The sequence below is a fragment of the Poecilia formosa genome, unplaced genomic scaffold, assembly GCF_000485575.1.
Source record: "Poecilia formosa unplaced genomic scaffold, Poecilia_formosa-5.1.2 Scaffold206, whole genome shotgun sequence".
In the NCBI taxonomy this organism is placed as follows: domain Eukaryota; kingdom Metazoa; phylum Chordata; class Actinopteri; order Cyprinodontiformes; family Poeciliidae; genus Poecilia; species Poecilia formosa.
This window is the reverse complement of record NW_006800145.1, coordinates 981,000-1,002,037: the sequence shown is the minus strand read 5'-3', so window position 1 is coordinate 1,002,037 and position 21,038 is coordinate 981,000. Positions and strand designations below refer to the sequence as shown.

General features: G+C 39.1%; 1 protein-coding gene across 21 annotated transcripts in view; it reads left to right on the top strand.

The window, feature by feature from the left end:
- The window catches only part of rims1b (regulating synaptic membrane exocytosis 1b), a 68,359-nt gene that overhangs the window by 23,195 nt on the left and 24,126 nt on the right, over nucleotides 1–21,038 (top strand). For 14 of the 21 annotated variants that reach the window (XM_016679240.1, XM_016679241.1, XM_016679234.1 and 11 more), the window contains exons 3-13: nucleotides 2,467–2,478; nucleotides 2,939–2,959; nucleotides 12,479–12,774; nucleotides 13,440–14,311; nucleotides 17,131–17,171; nucleotides 17,331–17,441; nucleotides 18,074–18,173; nucleotides 19,347–19,470; nucleotides 19,915–19,961; nucleotides 20,702–20,817; nucleotides 20,892–21,022. In XM_016679240.1, the coding sequence (XP_016534726.1) occupies nucleotides 2,467–2,478; nucleotides 2,939–2,959; nucleotides 12,479–12,774; nucleotides 13,440–14,311; nucleotides 17,131–17,171; nucleotides 17,331–17,441; nucleotides 18,074–18,173; nucleotides 19,347–19,470; nucleotides 19,915–19,961; nucleotides 20,702–20,817; nucleotides 20,892–21,022 (1,871 nt within the window). Of the gene's footprint in view, nucleotides 1–2,466; nucleotides 2,479–2,938; nucleotides 2,960–10,556; nucleotides 10,905–12,478; nucleotides 12,779–13,439; nucleotides 14,312–17,130; nucleotides 17,172–17,330; nucleotides 17,442–18,073; nucleotides 18,174–19,346; nucleotides 19,471–19,914; nucleotides 19,962–20,701; nucleotides 20,818–20,891; nucleotides 21,023–21,038 lie in introns of those variants that run through there. The other 7 variants (XM_016679236.1, XM_016679252.1, XM_007567296.2 and 4 more) reach the window with 5 other exon arrangements.

Below are 21,038 nucleotides of genomic sequence, written 5' to 3'. Positions count from 1 at the left end.
TGTCACAAAGCATTCGGATGCAGAATTTCTTATAGCTGAACCTAAAGTAAGCCTCTTTATCTAGCTACAGGGCTGCTATGTTTCCCTGTTAGAGCTATATTTTATCCCTCGCATGGCTAAATTCATGATATAAAATTCGTGATTGGTGCACATACAGGTTTTGCTTTACAAAGTCTGAATTTTACACTAGTACGTGACTTTAGGAGTTGTGATAAAACAGTGGAAGAAAATGCTCTGAGAGAGCTCATCTATTAAAGTGAAAACTTCAAAGTTACATCGTCTCTACTAAGCTAAAATCTGTTAATAATCTTCTGGATTTAATTAGACAACCAATGAACACAACACATGAATACTCTGAGTAGCAACAGTCATATTTGAAAAGATTTAAGAGGCAAAAAACTCCCAAGCTATGAATAATAAAACAATGGTAAGGTCGCTCCAGATTGGAACAGTGTGATTTCCAACCCATAACCAAACATTTTTGTGCTATTTTAGGACCCAACCCTCCTCCATCTAAGCCTTCTCTGGGCTCCCCTCCAACCTAAGAGAGAACGCTCCTTCTGCTTACTTTACCTGAATCTCGGCCCGTCATCCTCAGCATGCTGGTGGCCAATCTGTTCAGTGTCCACTCATCCCTGCTGGGACTAGAATCACACTGGGAACACATATACCCAGGTCTGAAAATATCACTCAGATTATTGGATAAAGATAGTTTCCCTGCCGGTGAATTCATTCATCTCTCTTTAAATGCAAGACATGTTGAAATGTGGAATCGAAAAAGACTAACATCATCGTTGACTACAATGAATCAAAGTCAAACCAGTCTGCCCTCACAGTGAATTGTGAATCACAGAACAAATGTTTTTTTTTGTTTTTTTTACGTTCACACTCCAGTAATTGAATCATGTGAATACCATCAACTAATTTGGTAAAAATGTGTGCTTTGCCTAATATGCAGAAAAAATCTGGTCTTGTTTTTTTGTTTTTTTTAGCTTAAGGCTAGTAAAATCTTACTTTAAAAGGCTGTCTTCACAGTTCTTTCTTAGTATTGTTAATTAATTAATGTTAAACACTACAACAATAAATGAAGGAAAACCTTGCACACTGCATTAAAACCTAATAAAATGAATACATTAGAATGAAACGCTTGAATACTACCAGAATCCCTGAATGATAAAAAAAATAAAATTACATAGGCACAATTAAATGTGCCTATACCTATGCAGTGGGAATACTTTATTTCTGGAGGACCATCCGATATGTAAGGGTGATCATATTGGAACGGTCAAGTTACTGTTCTTGGTTTAACATCTTTAAAACAGCCAGTTGTCATGAATACACCGTCGACTGGTTATCATTATAACTTTGTAGCACCAGGATTTTAATTTTCGCTTCAGCTTACAGTACTGGCGGTTTGTGGCAGAAAGATAAGTGATTCTTTGTTCAGCCTTCTTTATCACAGTTTTAAGATTACAACAATTAATTTAGATATAAGAAAGTTAAGCAGAAAAGCTATTTCCTTCTTGCCGTTCAATGATTTATGATGATAATCAGGAATAGCCCTTTGTACCATGTCATATTAATACAGCACAACGATAGAAAGCAATTGATAACCAATTTTAATGCTCATGTCTACTCAGGTCAACACCGCAAAGTATATTTTAACATTTTTAAGTTACATGTTTTCAAATTTGTTAGTGATACCAGTGGATGTTTGTTTACGTTTTCCCAGTAATTAACAAGTCAAAATAAAGTTAGATTTTGTTTTTCTACATTTCCTTGTGTGAAATTATCCTATAACAAAATGAAGGAATTTATGTTAAGGTTTCTGTTTTTACACATTTTAAGTAGTGGTTTTAAAAAAAGGCAGCGAGGTGCTACGCAAAATTCCTCTGGTATGAACAAGTGCATAAATATTAAGTAGTTAAAGGAGTAAGCATGTACTTAGAAGGCTAGAAAGAAAGAACGTGGAGCAGAAGCAGAAGCAGAAGTTTAGCACATACTTCACATAGCAAGTGCGCCCAAAAAAGTCAGACAATGAGGGTGAAAACCACAGAGAGCAAGAAGAGTTCAAGCAGGTGGAGGAATGTGGCTTCTGATTAGCTGAGTTCGTCCTTTTGCAGGGGATGTGTAACCTGATGTCATGCTAGGATCACGCCAAGCTGGCTCATGCATGTACCTGCGGCAGCCACCCACATGCATTTGCATTAAGTTGTGTCCGCCATCTTGAGACTCACTAACTATAAAGTATGTTTAAATATCCTGCAGAATGCAACTAACAAGTTCTGCACCACATCCTCTGTCTCCCTTCTTTCTTTTGCCACTTTATTCTTTCACAATATCCACATCATTCATTTCTCTTCCTCTGCATTTTACTTCTTGCATCGTTTCTGCTATCTTTTCTCCAATCCTTTTTTTCCTCATTTTTCCTAATTCTCTCTGCTACCTGGACTGCATGCCACAAAGGAGGACAAAGTGGTTAGCATCTCTTTTGTGTTCTCTCTGTGCCACAAATGTGATGTGTTTGCCCTCTAAGGGTTAAAAAAAAAAAACACTGGCTACTTTCAGATCTGGAGCTAAGATCTCTCACCAAGTGTTGACATGTTATGAAACATTGTTGGAAATATGGATAATTGTGTCATGTAACCTTTTGCCCGGTGTGTAATTTCCAATCTCAAAGAAAGAAAAGGAGATGAAATGATCAAACACAAGAGAGAAAGCTATCAGTTTGGAATGAAGCCAGTGTTTGCATAAATCCACTGATGGATTATTGAATCCACTGAGCAGACAGAGTCTGTTCGGTTTATGTCTCGGAGCGTCTGCCGTACTTTTCTTCAACTTTTTGGGTTGGAAACCCGCAGCTGATGTGATCAAAAGCATTGTTTTAAATCTTCATGACTAACCCTGTGTCCATTGTTTGTCTCCTCCCCTTGCAAAGTGTCTCATAGTGAACGACAGGGTAAGGACTGTTTGGTAACAGATTATTTTTTGCATGGGTCACAGATATTGTCCCCTCTCCCACATTCAGGTCTGCGCTCATTCACAGTTTCAGAGGTGAAATGCAGGGTTAGTGTCAATTCTTTTGGCTCATACGGTTTACCAAAGCTGCGAATGAGTTCAAACACTGAAATTCCACTAAGAAGCAGACCAAGCATGAGGAATATAACACAAGCTGTCTTCAGCGTCTGACCCTCCATTAGCAATCCTGACCCTTCTTCCCATGGTTGTGGGCATGACTGTGCTGGGAGAAGGAGGGGTGGGGGAGGATCTTAAAGATTAGATCTGGGTGATTGGCACTGCAACTAGCATGAATATACCGTAACAATTAATTTTTCCCCACAAAGCTTTCTCCTTAAAACACAATGATGCCTGTGCACGTTTCCCTGTCTTTGTGTTTGAGACGAGAGCAGCCTTACCACGGGGAGACGGGCTGAGTTCAGGTTCATATGTTCCTCTTAGTTTTCTTTCAAAAACGTGCCCGACTTGGCCATCCATTGAGTTTGTTACTACTATTCCTACTCTAGCAGGTCAAAGGAAGCAAATCAAATACTACCTCTAGAGCAGGGCTCTTCTCAGCCTCTAAAGACTGTGAGTATTTCAGTATTTAAAGGGGCAGTATTGTATAAAATCGAATTTTTTGAGCTTTACATCATGCTATAATGTTATTCCCACATCAAAAACTTATCTGAAGTGTTGCTTTGATTCTTTCATGTATGTTTAAGAAATCCTTTAATTTCTTGTGGCAACTATTCAGCTGTGCAAGATGGTTGAGAAGATTGAGCACTGCCTTAGAGGACAAAGCTCCTCCTTGGAGCTGCAGTTTCCAAGCGTCCGATCTTCCGTCTCACAGAGCAGACCTCCCCCACTCAGCTCCTTCAGACTAGCCAGCAGTAATTAGCAAACACCTGGTGGAACTGCGCCTCTCCCAAGCTTCGATGCTGGTAAAAGTTAAAGGGTTAATAGAGGAGCGCTGTTGTGATAACTTCCTGAAGGCAGAGAGTCAGAACGATGACGAGTTTCTTAAAGAGACAAAGACCCAATTTCAAAATGTTAAATTACAAAGTCAAATTTCTTCTAAGTCATATTTGATCAATATTGTTACTCAAGGTAACATAGTTACTGTATTGTGCTACAAAATGGCAACACATGCAGAGAAAACACATAATACTGTCCCTAAATTGTCTGAGATGGAGAGTGGATGGGTCTCTCAGGCCATTTGCTCCACCCATTGATTGGTGTGATCTGTCAAGCGATGTGTTTCACCTTCACTGCAACAACTTAGTCAGACAAAGACTCCTCAATTCACACCAGAAAGTTCTGCACTACAAACGGTTCTCATTTACAAGCTTAAGAGTTACGGTTTTACTCTATTAACCTATATGTATGAAACGTGTTTTACAATGTTCTTAACTCATCTGGTATTGTATTTCAAATTTAAAATGCCATCATGATTTGAAACAAGTTATTTGAACAAAAATATACTTGCAAGAATATCTGGCAGACCTCAGTAAACAAAAAAAGGATGTATTCTGCCTGATGAGCGACAGGTTGGTTTTCTCCCTTTTGTTCTGCAAAAAGTACCACCAGCTTTCAACAGATGGCATTTAATCCACACAAACTGCAAAAACATAGTATTTGAAGATACAATATTGTTTGCTCCAGCTGCAATTAGCCTAAGTATAAACAAATTCTAAAATATATGCATTATTGTGGAAAAGTTTGTTTTTTTTCTGTTCAAAGTTTCTTGAGCCTTTTCTCTAATTTTGGTTTCACGTTTTATACCAAACATGTGTTTGTCTGAGTTCATTATCAGACAAACATAAGCTAAGTAATAACAAATGCACCAAATCATTACTTCACAATCAAGTCATCCAAACCAACTTGGACATTTGTGAAAAGTAATTGCCCCACTAACCTGATAACTTGAATCTTTTCCATCACTGTGGAGGAACTTTGAACCTTCGGAGAATTATTTCATTTCAGCCGCACCTGGGAATTTCCAGGCATGAGCGGACATTCGGAGTACAAATGGCATTTTCATTGCTGTGGTTTTTTTTTGAAACATGTAGCACAAAATCTATAATTTTGTCATATCCACTTTGTTTCAGTGTTGTGTGCAGGAGCTGGCTGCTTTTTGTGTTATCGGTCTTACTTTTCTTATGCAGGCGTGGTATCCACTGGAACACATCTGACCTGATTAGGAAGGAAGAGTTAGAAGAGCGGTTTCTCTGAAGCAGGCGCCAAATATTTTTATATTTTTTTTAAGTTGTGGTAATCCGGTCTTTCTGGACCTTTGTTAAATATTTTGTGACTCAACACTTACCCGAGTTATCTTCCTCCTCGCTGTCCGGTCTCCTCCTCCTCTTTGGACTTCCTAGCCTCCATGCTTCATCATCTCTCTCGGCTCTCTTAACCCTCTCCAGATCCTCCATTGTCTGCCTCTTTGTCACTTCTCTCGTACCCATCTAGAATCTCTCTCTTGATCTCTGCCACACACCCACCTGAATGTCCACCCTCCACCACTTGCTCTCCAAAACTCCTCTTGAAACAGACAAAAATCCCCACCTGCCAAACTCATGATCTGTGGAAGCCAGTAATTCCCTTGAATCCTCATCGCCCCTCCTGAACAGTAAGACAAACTCCAGTAAGACAAACTCCATCTCCAATTACTCATCTCCTCTTCCTGCAAGATCAAATTCTCATCACTTCCCTCTTTTCCAGTGTGGATGCTGGCCCAATCTTTTCAAACTACTCAGTGTGTCTGTAATGGATGCCTGCACGTGAGTTTAAGAAAAACCAAACAAAATAGTTTTAAATAACATTTGCATCTCAGTCTTGTCCTATCAAAGCAGCAGTTATTTTTCTGATTTCGATCTCCGTCAAAAGGGGGGCAATTACTGCATCACAGGAATGTTGCCTTTTCTCCTTAATAAATCAAATGATTTAAAAACAGCTTTTTGTATCATCTTACGTGACCTTTCTCTGATAAAATTTGTTTCTTGATTGTAGTTGGGCATAGAAAACGAAAAACACAAGTCTCTAAAGGAACAAATACTGTTTCACAGACTTATTGACTCATTGAAATTTTGGCAAACTGCACAGGTGCAAAGAGATACTGCTTCAGGGGCAGATCTGCCTGTGGCAGCACAATCTTCCACAGTATGTGATCCATCATGTTCAGTGCTGTTATCCTTCAATGCAGAATATATTCCTTGTGTTATTGAATCACCTTGCTCTTATAATGCTTTTGTTAGCTTTTTACTTCTACCGCTAAGTTATTCTCTGCAATATTTGAGATGTGGTGAGCAAAAAAGGCCTTGAAAATAAAATCCATCTCTTCTGCAATATGTCATGTACATTTCAACTGAAGAGCAAATCTGTTTGACAGAAATATATATACACAAAGAAAAAAAAACTGCCACAAGCCGTTAGTGTAAGTGTGCATACCTTTTGACGAATGCTTTGTTAAAAGGTATGCAAAGATATTGCAAGAATTATAGTATAATAGAGAAGATGTTCTTTAATAATCCCAAAAGAGGAAACTTGCTATTCATTTGGCCACAGGAAATAACTTGTATAACTCAGTGACCATCATTCTTAGAGCAACCCTGAACTAAATGTGGTCTGTGTGAGGAAGCTGATGTCTGTTACTTAGTCCTTTTTGTGTAACAACAGCCCTGCTTTTGTTGGTGTTGTTGCTTGTTAAAGGCTCATTGTTTGTTTATGTGTGTTTAATGTCAGCTCCAGATGGCTCCCAGAAAGGAAAGTAACTGCTGACAAGCCATCTCCTGTGTAGAGGAGCAGCACTGCCTCCCAGTGGAGGACAGACAAACGCTGGGTGCTAAACACGTATTTGGTGCCAATGTAAAAAGATCTTCTTCTGAAAAAGAAGATCTTTGTGTAATCTGGACAATTACTTGTTCTTACTGAGTCACATTTTAGCTCTTCCTTTAAGTGCCTTAGGCGTGTTTGCATATTTTAGTAGCTTGTCAGCTGTGAATAAGTTTATGTGTGGTAAAAGTAAAGATGCACTCAGACACATCCACAGAAAATGTTTCTTACTTTCTGCTTAAAGCTGACACTGCACTTCCTACACCGCACTGTGTACTGCATAATCTTAGTCATGTTTGTCAGTAGTGGATGACTAACCTTCTCTGCTCACACTCCAGCTCTATGTTCTCATCCAGCTCAGATGCCTCCATAAAACTCCTACAGACCCTGTCCACTTGTGTCTCCATTTAGCATCCTTCCGTTGCATGTTTCTATTTGTGTAGCCCCCTCCACCCTCCAAACACACACGTCTGCTGTCACATTATCTCAAAACAGTGCACATACTATTTAATAGTGATAATCAAAACTAAAGTTCCCATTTAGATTTTAAGAGATGCCCGGCTCAGAAACAAAACTCCCAGTTGAAAGAAAATTATTCTAAATCTAAATCTGCCAGTGATTTGAATTATTTTGAATTTCATTATAATATGTAATGTTGCACTGGTAATTGTACTGCCTGAGTTCATAAAAAAATAAATTGAAAACACTTTTTTGAATCACCCACCCAGAATGAAAGGGTAAGGAAAATAATATTTTTCTGCTATTATTCAGTTGATCATTCTGTGTCAGGTCAGGAAAAATATTCTGATTAAGAAAGTTATTACTTAATTTATATTTAAGGATAATAGTTAATTACTTGATTTGCATTTTTAGCTGCAATTCAAAAATAAGAAAAAAACATGAATAAGAAAAAAACCCCTTCAATTTATGGCATATTAAAGCTGAAGATTTTTTATGCTGTACACTATGAGATTTGTCAATCTTAGATTTACTTGTCGATACACTATTCATTCCTAAAAGACCAAAAAAAAAAACAACATTCTGGCACTGTTCACAATTCAGTGTGGTTCACGAGGTAGCATGTGTCATCCTAAAATCTCTACCATGCTTTTGTCCATTATTGCCACCATCTTGGAAATCCTAAAATGCACTAACAAGACTCCATCATCTCCTGTTTTTGACTCCCATTAAATGGCCATCGTTTGTGTCGAGAGCAGTGAAAAACAGCTAAAAGTCGTCTCCGCGTCCGATGAAAAAGAAATGAAGAGCTCGTGGATTTACAGCCTCAACAGATGTGCTGCTGTGCTTTCAGCTGATCTCCACCCTCGCTGTGCTTCCTGCTTGTAGAGTTGATCTACTGCCTTATTAAGAGAAATGGAGCATTATGTCTTTTGCGGTCGTCTTTCTTCCAACCATTCAGGATTTACCACTCAGCCATGAACGATGGCACTTTGCGCCTGCCGCTGCCTCATATGTCATGCTGTCTGGTTGCGTGTTGAATGCTGGGTTCCCTGCACACTCCCAGAGCAGACTGCCCCCTCCTCGCTGATCTATTGCCCTCATGACGCCCATCCATTCTTGCCCTTTATGGAAAGCTGATGCTCACTCATTTAGAGGCTTGGATGAAAGCACCTCACTGCTGTAAGCAGAACCGCTGCAGCGATGCACGACTTCACCATTTGGTTAGCAGATGCACAGAGGAAACATGTGGGTGAGAGAGGAAGGCGGTTGGTTTTTAGTGCAGACGTTTGAATGGCAGATGTGTGGTGTCTTCATTTGTCAAACCAGACAGGTGTACCCTGCCTGGTCGTATGCTGAAGAGACAGAATAACGTTGCAAAGAAAAAAGGAAAGTCAAGAAAAGGAAGTAAAGGAAAGAAGGGGGGGGGGGAAACCTTGAACAGCTGTTCACAATTTTTCATGTTTTGCCATGCTATAACTATAAACTTTAAACTATTAGAAGCGTTTTGCCAGTAAATGGTTTATATTAAGTTTTCAAAAAATAGCCCAGAGTCCTGCAGGTTATGGGCAGATATATATGTACAAATAAGTACAAATAAAAATCTAATTAAATTTTTTTTTTCATCCACATTACAGCTGTTTTTGTACCCCAAAAACATGTACATGAGAACTTCTGGGTCCAAATGACTTTTTCAAAGGAACAAAGTTTTACTATTACATAATAGTTACTCTAGATTGCAATTCTAAAAACTACTGCCTGTGTGTATCCCCGCAGAGTGAGAACCTACTTACCTTAACTCAGAGACTTCAAAAGGACCTAACACATAAACTACCGTATTCTTTGTAAGGCAGAACTGGTGTTTTGAAAAGGATAAAAGAGCAGCTCTAAAATGAAAAAGCCTTTTTTACAAAGGTTTTTGCAAAAAGCCTTTGTAAAAAAATACAGATTTGTTTCTTTATTTAAAAAAACAAAAGCAAAACACTGATGCTGCAAATAGCCAACAAAGTGTTTGTCTTTCAGTAACAACTTCCACACTGATGAGTGTTGGTGTTGTTTACTGCCTTTGTCTAGTTCATTAACTGATCTAAAAGAGATTGGGATTTCCAGTTCCAGATGAGCTAATCACTGAAGCCATACGTTGAAATCTGTCTTAAAAGCTCAGCTGACTTTGCTGAATAAACATTTGGAGACAAATCAGAAGAACAGCTTCTTCTTCTATCAATTAGTTGGAAAAACATGTTTAAGTGAAGATGAGGCGAGCTCTGGTGCTATTCAGACGATACAAAATGCTTTGTTTAACCCAACGACATTAGATTCAGGTTGGCAGGTAAAGCAGCAGCTATTCTGTTTGTTTTCATGCTTTTTCCTCCTGAAAATGTCAATTCTTATAACCTTTACAAATGTCTACACACACACACACAATATACATATATATTTAAATGCATATTGTACTCTATAAATGAAGAACTTTAAAGGAAATGTGTCATATCTGTTAGTTACACTGGGAACTGAGGAGAATCCTGAAAGTGGGTGTTACAATCCCAGAAATAAGTGATGCCCATTGAAACCAAGTATTTGCTTTACTATTAAGGCAAAAAACAAAAAAACAAAACAAAAAAAAAACAGGAGAAAAAGAACAAACAGAAGGAAGCTCTAAGCTTCAGGGTCTCCAAAGCCAAAACAACAAACAAAACGCCCCCACATAGCTCCATCTTTAACAACAACAAAAGGGTGCAGAGCCTGAGCTTCCTGTCTACCCACAAAACAAGAAAAAAGGGGATTAAGTAAAAACGGCAGAGAACTCCTACCGGCTTCCACTGTGAACAAAGAAAACTTGCCTTTTCGAAGTGCACAGTTACTCACAGAGAAATAATCACAGCAGGGTGCTCAAGTGCACAACACAAACACGATCCCTGTAGATCAAATACCAGGGAGGAGAGGCTTGACACTTTGAGACGGAGTTCTTTAAGCAGTGGTTGATGATCTGCTATATGTCTCAGCTGTGGCAGTCAGACAGAGCTGATACAGAAGCGGGCGAAAGAGCTCTCTGGTGAGGAGAGCCCCTAGAGGTCAGCGACCGCAACAGTGGAAAGTTGAGGATTGTGAGCGGGTATTCTCAGTTAATGATGAGCCGAATAATAGTGAGAAAATGAAAGGATTACTGGCCACTTCTAATCTGCTGGCCGTCAGCTGAAGAGGAAAGTCAGAGGGAGAAAGAGGTGGCAGTGTGAGGCTGGGCGGCAGCCTGACAGCTGTGCGGAGCGCGAGCAGCTGATTTAGCTTTAGATTAGTCTGGACATGCGCCAACTGGGATTCAATCAGGCCATGATGAATGTGGTTTGGCACACTGAAGGCTAAACGCTAAACTGACTGCTAAATGCATCTCAGTGGCTGTCAAGGAGTAGCTTTTTGGATTTTTCTAAAGGCCAAGGAGGTGTTTTTTTGTTTTGTGCAGCGGTTATGCAGCCGAACACATAAGGACGTCTGTGTTTCTTCGCTTCTTTGGATTTATTCTCTGCAAAAATAAACCAGAGGGATTATAAATGCGGAGGGAGATAAATCCTGTTTTTGTGCTGTCGAAGTGAGGTGATATTCAGTAGCCATGGCTACATGTAAGTATTCGAGGTCTGCAGAGGTTTTGTGAAGAAGAATGAAATATCCTTCATGTCCTTTTATCATATTTGAATGCACCAGTGTCATTTTTTTTAGAACAAACTATGCATCTGTTTACTGTGCATCGCAAAAAACATTTCCTTCTTGTTCAGCAACATTAAACTTTTGGTCACAAAACCAAATATTTATATTTGCATGACATAAAATGACTTAATACATTAATAAATACTGGTTTGTTGTGTTATAAGGATGCATTAGTGATATGATGTTTATTTAAGCAGTTTTTTATTTGCTAGCTGTAGCTGAATTAGCACAACTTTCAATAAGAAATTTCAAGGTATGTAACCGATATTCAGTTAAATGTTGGGAAAAAACAGAATGTGTATTATTTCTGAATTAAGTTTTTATTTTTAAAATAAGCTTCTCTCTGGCATTATCAACAAATTAACCCTCAGTTTACTTTGCCCCTTTGCTATTTTAAACCCTCTAGTAATATCTCGTATTTCAGGTTAGAATTCTCAACAACAAACTATTTCATACATTTAGACAAATGACATTGGCTTTTTTTTTGTAGCACATCACTTTTGTGACTGTTGGAAATAAATAGTCATAAAAAGTTCATGTCTCAAATATAATTTAACTGACCTGTACACATCCAAAAAAAACTGGATATTAAGGCATATTTCCTTTTGCTATTGTTCAGATCTCTTTTTTGGGATAGTTCATCATTTTCCAGAAAAAAATGCAGCTAAAAATATTTTGCATATGCTTTTGTAATGTGTTGTGTTTTCCCCATCAGTATATGTGTTGTTTGTTTGATTGCATTTTCTACCTTTCCAATAAATAAGGCAGTTTTGAACATCTAATTTTTAATTGAAAACTTGAGTATGCATTTTCTTTTAATAAAGTTCCTTGAGACGATGTTGCCCATTAGCACAATATAAATAAGCAAACTCAGTTGAAACTGAATTCAAATAAGTCATAAGCAACGTTCTACAGCAGACAAAAGTAAATTACCACAAAATTTGAGTAAAACAACAATGTAATGTTTGCTTTAAGTCATTGGTTGTCGGGTACAAAATATTGTTCTGACTGGTTCAAACTAACTGATGATTGGTGTAAAATGACACATTTCACAGAGTGACTTTTTTTTCTCTAATTTTCAGGTACAAGATGAAAAATAAAGGTGCAAAATGACCAATACTTCTCCATAAAATGTCATATGTTGTGCAAATTTTGGTTTTACATCACTTTAATTTAAATAAAGCTCAATTTAGATGCAGCCTCTCTTCTGGGGTTTGGTGTGAATGGAAAAGGGGCATGTTCGAGGAGCAATGCGAAACATTTTTAAAACTAAACACACAAAATCATCTCCCAGGAACTGCTATTCAATTGTTTTATGGTCTATTTATTAGTAAGTTTTATGGTTCTTTTGCTGTTTGTTTTTTTGCAAAGTACATGTTGTGTATACCAAGCCACTGATAGGTTTGGCATTTCTCTCATGTTGTGAGACAATTTATCTCCGTCTTCTGAAATGAGTCTGTAAAACATGCGTTTCCTTTCAACCTTTCAGGTAATGTGGGTTTGCAACCTGTGCCGTAAGCAGCAGGAGATTCTCACCAAATCAGGAGAATGGTTTTCGGGGTCAGGAGCGCGGCCCGGGAGCCTGGGCACCTCCTTGAACGACCCGGCCACAGGAGGTGAGGGTCAGCGTGACAGGAAGCTTCTCCGCTCCAGATCGCAAGCTCCGCCCTCCAGCACAAACGCAGGGCCGCCAGACGGGACACAGCTGCCCGCCGGAGTCCTCCCTACCAAGGCTGTTGACACCATGCCTGGCTCTCGCTCCCAAAGTGAACCACCAAAAGAAAAGTAAGTCACAAAGTGAAAAATTTGATTCTATACGTTTTTGTCTTTATACCTTGTGGCCACCATTTTCCACTTTAACTAAAGTTTTAGATATTGATCCAGGCCTTTGTTACAATCTGTTCAGATTACTGCCATTAAGTCCTCATTAGGAATTTTTTACAAAGCACTTACAAACTCCAGGATTTCCGAAATTCAGCTACTAACATTTAAAAGAACTTTCTTCTGATCTACAAAACTCTCAACCTTAGGCTCCTAATACCAGTTAGTTAGACCTTCCACACAAATAGGACACTATGATCCTCATTCATTGGCTCCTTGCACAAACCTCCATTAGCTTTGGTGAGCATACCATCTGTGCCTTTGTAAATTCATCTGAGGATGGCAATGCCATATCACTGAACTCTTAAGAAGCTCCTCAAAACACAAGACCTTTATAAGCTTTCTAAAGAGTCCTTGGTTTTATTAAGAGGCACTGTATAAAACTAATTATTATAACTAATGCTGTCATCCACGTAACATTTCTCATCCTGGTAAATTTTCCTTTGATTATGAATTATTGACTGCAAACTCTTTGAGTAATAAAAAGACAATGTAAAATAGGATCTAAATAGTTATTGCTAGAAATGTGTGTTTAGGTTCAACAACAAGTATTGTCTCTTCCTACCTAGAAAAAGGCCAGTATCCCTCCATGAACAAAACGGGAGGGGAGGGATGGGACGGGGCAGTGGTCGCAGACCTCCTGGCAAGCTTCAGTCTCAGTCATCCTTGGATGAGCGTGTGAGTACTGGAGACAGAGAGAGACGGTTCGGAGAAGGACGGCGACTGGAGAAGATACATTCTCAAGATTATGAGGATGGGGAGGACAACTTGAGGCATTCAGGGATGCACCGCAGACATCCGGAGGATGAGGAACAGAGGGAGAGGCAGCGCCGTGAAGAAGAGTTCCAGAATCGTTATCGGAGTGACCCCAACCTGGCAAGGTATCCTGTAAAACCACAAAAAGAGGAGCAGGAGATGCGAATGCACGCAAAGGTATCCAAGGTACGGCACGAGCGACGGCACAGTGATCTTGCGATCAATGAGGTTGGGTTGGGACCAGGTGAAGGAGGTGGTGGGGGAGGTCATGTACCTCCAAACCGTCTGGCCAGGAGGGGTGGAGGTGGTGAAGGAGAGCGCAAGGGCCTCCTTGAGAACCACCGAGCCTTTCCTGGTGACAGGACCGCGGGGATGGGAGGTGGACCACCACCTACAGGAGGTGGAGGGAAATCAGGGCCCCAGACTGGAGGACTAGTGCCTAATGATCAGGGCTCAAACAACTCCCGTCCGGAGACTGGCACAAAAAGGGACAAGGGTGGGGACCACCTGTTGAGGAAAGACTCGCAGAGCTCAGACCAGTCCGATTCTTTGCGGCCGCCCCCTCCTCGGTCATACAAAGTCAAGCGCGGAATCAACAAGAGACAGATGTCCATCAGCAGCTCAGAAGAGGAGGGCGGTTCCACCAGCTGTGACGACGTAGACATGGAAAGCGTCAGCGAGAAAGGTCAGTCAGACAGATGTGTTCAGTCCACTAACTTACTAATCTAAATCTCTCTGAACTCCCATCCCATCATTTCCTTTTTGAATACTATTGCACAGCCATTGTGATAGTTATTTGCTGAATCTCACCTTTTCTCTTAGTTACAACCATCTGTCTCTCTTTGTTTCATGTATTCAAACTAAATTTGATCTTTGCACTTGCTATCCTCTCATCATCCTCCAAGTCATGGCAAAACACATTTACATGCATTCTATGCTTGTAAGACTAGAATCAGTGGAGTAAATGGTTGCATGGGTATTTGTAATCTGATCTACAGGAACTGCAGACAGCACTGATTGATTGTGCAAAAGGTCAGACACATTTTTCAACCTATGACAGAGTTGTTAACCAGAAGAAATGTGATCCTAGAGATGCATCAAGACAGGGTAATTTAGATGCATCTTTAGCTTTATAAGGAATTGTAGTCATATCTTACCATAACAACAAAACCGGTTTAAAAACATACATTTTTTAATCATTTTGAAGCAGAGTGAGATTCTAATCCCTGAGACTGTTACATTATCAGTACTTTCAGTGTCTGGACTGTAAAATTAAATGCCAACTTATAGAGATGTTGCAGCCACTCAGCACAGCGTGCATTACTATATCTGTGCGTCATCTACACCTCTGTGTGCTTCGGATATAGTCTGCTGCTCTGAGAAAAGCTCTCGTTTATTTGAAGAGTCCCAATGATTTAGGCCAGCAGATTTGTGGAATTAGGTCACTGGCTCGCTGGCTACGTAATGCTCTGCAAACATCCAGCTGCCACAGCCAAGCATGGACTACCATCTGAAATCATGCCTGGTTGTGGCTACACGCTGTATACTGCACTCTCAGCATTATTAAAATAAGACCTGCTGGGATAGTTGCTTTCAAGGGCCAGCAGGTGGAGTTAGCTGTGCCCAATCAGCTAATCATCTTCATTGGTCACAGAAATGGGCTGTTTTAATCCAGATTAATCTAACTCAGAGGACACTAATGGGTAAATAGTGTAGATTCTGATTATTAGCCGTTTTAAATACGCAGTGGAACTCAAAAAAAAAAGATGGTTTTAAATGTCTTTTCTGTTTTTAAAATAGTTTAAAAAGTTTTTGTAAAGATGGTTCTGCTCAACTGTCTTTTTTGAAAAAACAGAAGTATATCTGGCATTACGATTGATGTTGATGCTTGTGGCAGAATATTGCAGTAGTTTTGGCATGTCAGAGCACATAAGTCTTGATGAATAGTTAAGTAAATGGTAAATAGACAGAAACTATACTTGTTTGCTTCTCATACTGGTCACTTCAAGAGTTTTGAACCTGGAGCCAAATTTACAGACATGATCACCTTCATGCAATACACAGATTGATTGTAGGGTGAGCCATATCATATCATATCATATCATATCATATCATATCATATCATGCACAACAATATGTAAACGGAAAAAAAAAAACTTGCCCGGGAAATAAATTATATCTTGACGCTAATGTCATGCCGTAATATGTGACTCCACCATCACATGCCATAACCGCTATAAAACAAAGAAGAAGCTGGTCAACTGGTCTACAGTCTTGACTGGACGGTATTTCATAGAATTAGCTTATATATCTACGGTAAGGTAAGGATATACAGTAGCGTCTGTAGTGTTTTGGCCGCTGCAGTTCCCATACTTGCTGTTTCCTGGTTACACAGAGTTCTGCCCTGCGTCAGCTCGCCTCCACTTCACACAGAAAGTATAAACCGGTCAAACACGGCGAAAAAACTTTCAGTAACACCGATGTCCTCCCACAAAATAAATAAATAACTCGCAGCTTTGAGCAAGGTTCAGGGTCACCGATATATTTGAAATAGGAGAAGTATGTCCTGATCGTTTTTTTTTTTCCAGCACCCGGTTGACTCGACGGCTTCTCAGAAAACAGTAGCATAGAGAAGAAGCTAGCTAGCTGCAGCTAGTTACGTCTGCTAACCCGTAAACATTTAAATACATTAATGGAGGCAAGAGTTGAAGCTCCTTGTTACTCTGCATCTCGAGTCAGATATATTTACGGAAGAAATTTAAATTTCACTCATTGTAGAGAAAGGAGGAGGAAATGTCCGCGACAGGTGGAAGAAATGAAAGTGAACCAAGTTTCAGATCTTTGCTGGAACTTGGTTTTTAAGTTTACTATATGCAGGGTTTCCTATGTGAAATATTTTGGTGTTGACCATTTTAAAATGGAAGATTCTTACTGTTGCACATAGGGCTTGCTTTTAAAACAAGTGGAAACCGCTTTCTCATATCTTGTAAAGCTAATGTTATGATGAACCACACAAGTTTATTTTGTGTATGCTATAGTTTCATTTGATATCTAATTCCAGGCAGTTTTTTTTGTCAAATTAGTTTACATTTATATTGATCAATTTTAGATTTTCTTTGATGCATTAATATTGTGTGATTTTGTATATATTTACAAATAAAAAATGTTAATGTGACTTTATAAAGGAAAGTAAAGTAGCCCTCTTCCCCCAAAAAAGAAAAAGTTGAAAATGTGGAACATCATTATCAAGGTATTTAAAAAATATTTTGTGATATAATTTTGGGACAATATTGCACCCCTCACCCCCTAAATTGAGGTTAAGTGTCTCCAAAGGATGGTTAAAATTGAGCCCACGACCGTTTACAACCCTAGTCCTCAAGTAGCCTACACCTGCATGAACCTATTTTATCTAAGTTAAGTTCTCAATATTTACAAAATCTTTCTATTAATACAACCTGAAGCAAATATATTAATCTCTACTTATCCTGCTCTCTGTCCTGACAGGAGATTTGGACTGTCATCCTTTAGATCCTACAGTATGGCATGTAAGTATGAAAGGATTTTAATGGCCACTGATGTGAGTGCATTCCTATAGGAGAATTTAAATTAATTTAGAATCACATTTAGTTAAACTAAAATATACGTCATTATTCTGAATAATCTGAACTCTCGTATGCTGTTTCCTTTGTTTTCTATCTTTGCAGCATCCGGTTACGTGGCAGCCGTCCAAAGAGGGTGACCACCTGATTGGGCGTATCACATTAAGCAAGAGGTCGGCTATGCCCCGCGAGGCCGGCTCCCTACTGGGCCTCAAAGTGAGAGCACAGCTTTGTTGTTGTTTTGCATTCAGAGAAAACATTTTCATTAAGCTGAAAGTATAAATGTTCTGTTTCCTGAGGAGCCTGTATAATCTTTAAGACTGTCAACAGGTGAGATCTGTATTTAAACAGTGTGCTTAAGCCTAAAAATTATTCCTTCTCAAATCCGATCTAAAGATCAAGGCTGATTGTCACAATACCCATGGAAAGTTGTAAATTAAAAGATGAGTTTGTCACCAGGTGACTATGAAACCATTCAAACGCTGAGCAGATGCATAGAACAAATCAATGTGTGAATGTTGGTCTTACAAATGGAAATCAACAATGGTTTGAAATCAAAACAATAATTTCAGCAAAATAATTGTTGCTGATGAAACAAAACTGAATAACAACTGAAGCACACAGCTTCTGCTAGAAACTACTGAGAAGGCATGACTGAGGTTGAAGTCTAAGTCTGTGAAGGGACTTAGACCTCAACCTTCAGAGACATATAAAGACAATTACAAAGTTGGCCTTCTGTCACCTGACGAACATTTCCAGCATTAAAGGACTAATGTTACAACAAGATCTAGAGAAACTCGTACATGAGTTCGTCTTTAGTTGCATTGATTACTGCATACTATGTGCAGGTTGTTGGAGGAAAAATTACAGAGTCTGGAAGACTTGGGGCCTTCATCACCAAAGTCAAAAAAGGCAGCCTGGCAGATGTTGTGGGACATCTACGTGCAGGTAAAGAACAGACATTGTTTTCTACCAAGAGTTATTTTTACATGAGCAGACTCAGTTGTCCAAGTAAGTGATTGTCTTTCTAGGGAATTCTTGAAATTAAGTTGTATTGTAAACCTGCTAGTTACCGGATGAAAGAAAATATTTTTTTCCTGCTAAAAATATAGAAAATGTTTTTATTTATTGGATACATTTTTTTTTATGCTTTGAATTTTTTACATGTTCTATTTTACTAATATTTTTGCATCTATTACATGGAGAATATATCGCAAAATTTGCTACTACAATATCAAGATTCAGCATCAAAATTTAAAGCTATTTTTATTTGATGCACTGTCTTCACAAACAGGCTTCCCCAGACAGTGAAGGAAATAATCCTGAATTAATGAGCATTGCAACCACATTTAATTTCCCTTTGCGATCAATAAAGTATTTTTAAATTGAATTGAATTAAATGCTTTAACTTTAACACACAGCATAGAAGTCTAGAATTATAACATTTGTTCGTTGAGAGTGAGAATACTGGTAAATATGTTTTAATGGTCTTAGCAGAAATAAAAAATAAAAAAAATTCTTCCAAGTTGGTATGTAACTTTTATATTATTATTATTATTTTTTTACATATTTGGTAAAACTTTCATCATGTCATGACAGTATGTTATGAGACAGAGACCCTCCTCCTGACTGATTTGTTGTTTCTATGTATTTCTGGGAGCACTGGGAGAAGGGAGAGGTGCTCAGTTTTTTCACAGAATGCCTGTCTCATACTACACTGTCACAGCATAGTGACAGTTTTAACAAATATGTAGAAAGCATTTTTTCATATATAAAAGTCTTCCTCGTAGTGCTTCCTCATGTGTTTACAAGTCTCCCTTAGCCACACACTGAGGATATCTGCCAGAGTGGAGGAGAGGTAGAGGAAGCATTTGATATGGCAAAGTTTGAGGCATAGTGGTACTGCAAGACAACAACGTGCTGCGTGGGGTGAGAGTGACAATGTCTCCATGAGCTAAACCACCAGCTGCTAAACCACCAGCCCAACAGGGAAAACCCTGATAGTCTCTAAAGCCAGTCCGCCCCTGATGTCACACTTTTCATCATGTAACAACTTTGCACCTGATACACAAATCAAAACTAAACTCGGGTTGCATCATCTGCTGGTAATCTGATTTCCAGGCGACGAGGTCCTACAGTGGAATGGAAAGTCATTGCCAGGAGCAACCAAAAAAGAAGTGTACAACATCATTCTTGAATCCAAAGCCGAACCTCAAGTGGAGATCGTAGTCTCAAGGCCAATAGGGTAAGACTGGTGTTATTAGTATGTAACTATTGCATTTACAGTAGAGGAGTAACTGCACAGGTTTTATTCTAACAGATGCGTTTGATATCTTTCCTCTTGTATAAAAGCTCCATCAGTCGAATTATGTCCAAAAACCTTTTGAGAAAAGTCTATAGAGCCTATCAGTAAGTAGATTTAATGGGTGGAGCCCCTTTACAGTGTGTCCTCCCTAAAATCCTGATGATCCATCAGAAAAATCCTCTTTTCCAGATGTTTCTTTCTTTCCTCTCCTACCCACTGTGCTACCTAAGCCTATTTTTATGGATGGCCTTTATTCTGTTCACAATTGAGCTGTTTGTTCCACATCATTTTGTAAAAAAGAAACACTTCAATATGCTCATAAAAACTATGAGCAACATAGTTCTGTCTGAATTTGAATGTCTTCCAACCTGCTACCTTTTACAGAGACATCCCAAGAATCCCAGGCTCCCCACACCCTCCACTAGAATCCAGTAAGTGTTTTTAGCTGTTTGTTGTTGCCGGCCATGAATGGAGAGCAGTGCATTACATGAAGAAGGCGACTTAGAAACACAGTTTTAAATTCTGTGGACAAATAGGTTCTATATTTCAATGTCAAATATATTTAGTACATTCGTGGCTTTTCCTAAAAATCTCATTTAAGTTTTACAAAGGCTTTGAAAAAAAAAATCTGGGCTTCTAACGGTGTGGTTAATAACTTGTAGAGTGGAGGAAGATTTTTGAAAAATTTCCATTTAAATTTCTTGCACAGCTACAAACTTCGATCTCCTCGGATGATTTCACTTTTGATGGAAATAAGGTGCACATTTTCAGGAAATGTATCTGTTGTTGTAAGAAATAGGGGTTTCTATCAAATCCTGCTGCTCCTGGTTAAAACATGTTTGACATCAGCAACGTGTTTGAGCTTTGCACATTCCATCTTTATAAATGGTTTTGAATTGCTCAGTATACTTTTCAGAACGAAGTCCTTGCTTTTTCGTGGTTCACTTCTGATAAGCATGGTTTACAGGCCAGGTAACTAACATGATTGACAACTCAAAACTGTAGTTAACTTAGTGTAAAAATATGAATAATGTATTGTTGTTAGATATTATGAGTCAAAAGGCCGGGACCTTCAGAAACTGTCTGCAAAATGTTCTAGTTCTTTCTACTGTTCACTCTGTGGTCTCATTTTTACAATATTTCACCAGAACCTTTGCTTTTCGTCTCTCAGCTGGCTCCAGTTCGTTTGAGTCACAGAAGATGGATCGTCCCTCTATCTCGGTGATGTCCCCTACCAGTCCTGGCACCCTTCGAGACCTTCCTCTTGTGCTGCCTGGACAGCTTTCTGTAAGTAAAGAAAGAAGTGTTTGGTCTGAGGTTTGTCTCCAGTGGAGGGAAACTATATTTCAACATCTTTTTAGGTAAAGCTGTGGTACGACAAAGTGGGTCACCAGTTGATTGTCAACGTCCTTCAAGCCATAAACCTGCCACCTCGACCAGACGGCCGACCTCGAAACCCATATGTCAAAATGTACTTCCTGCCGGATCGGAGGTAAGGAGGTTTATTG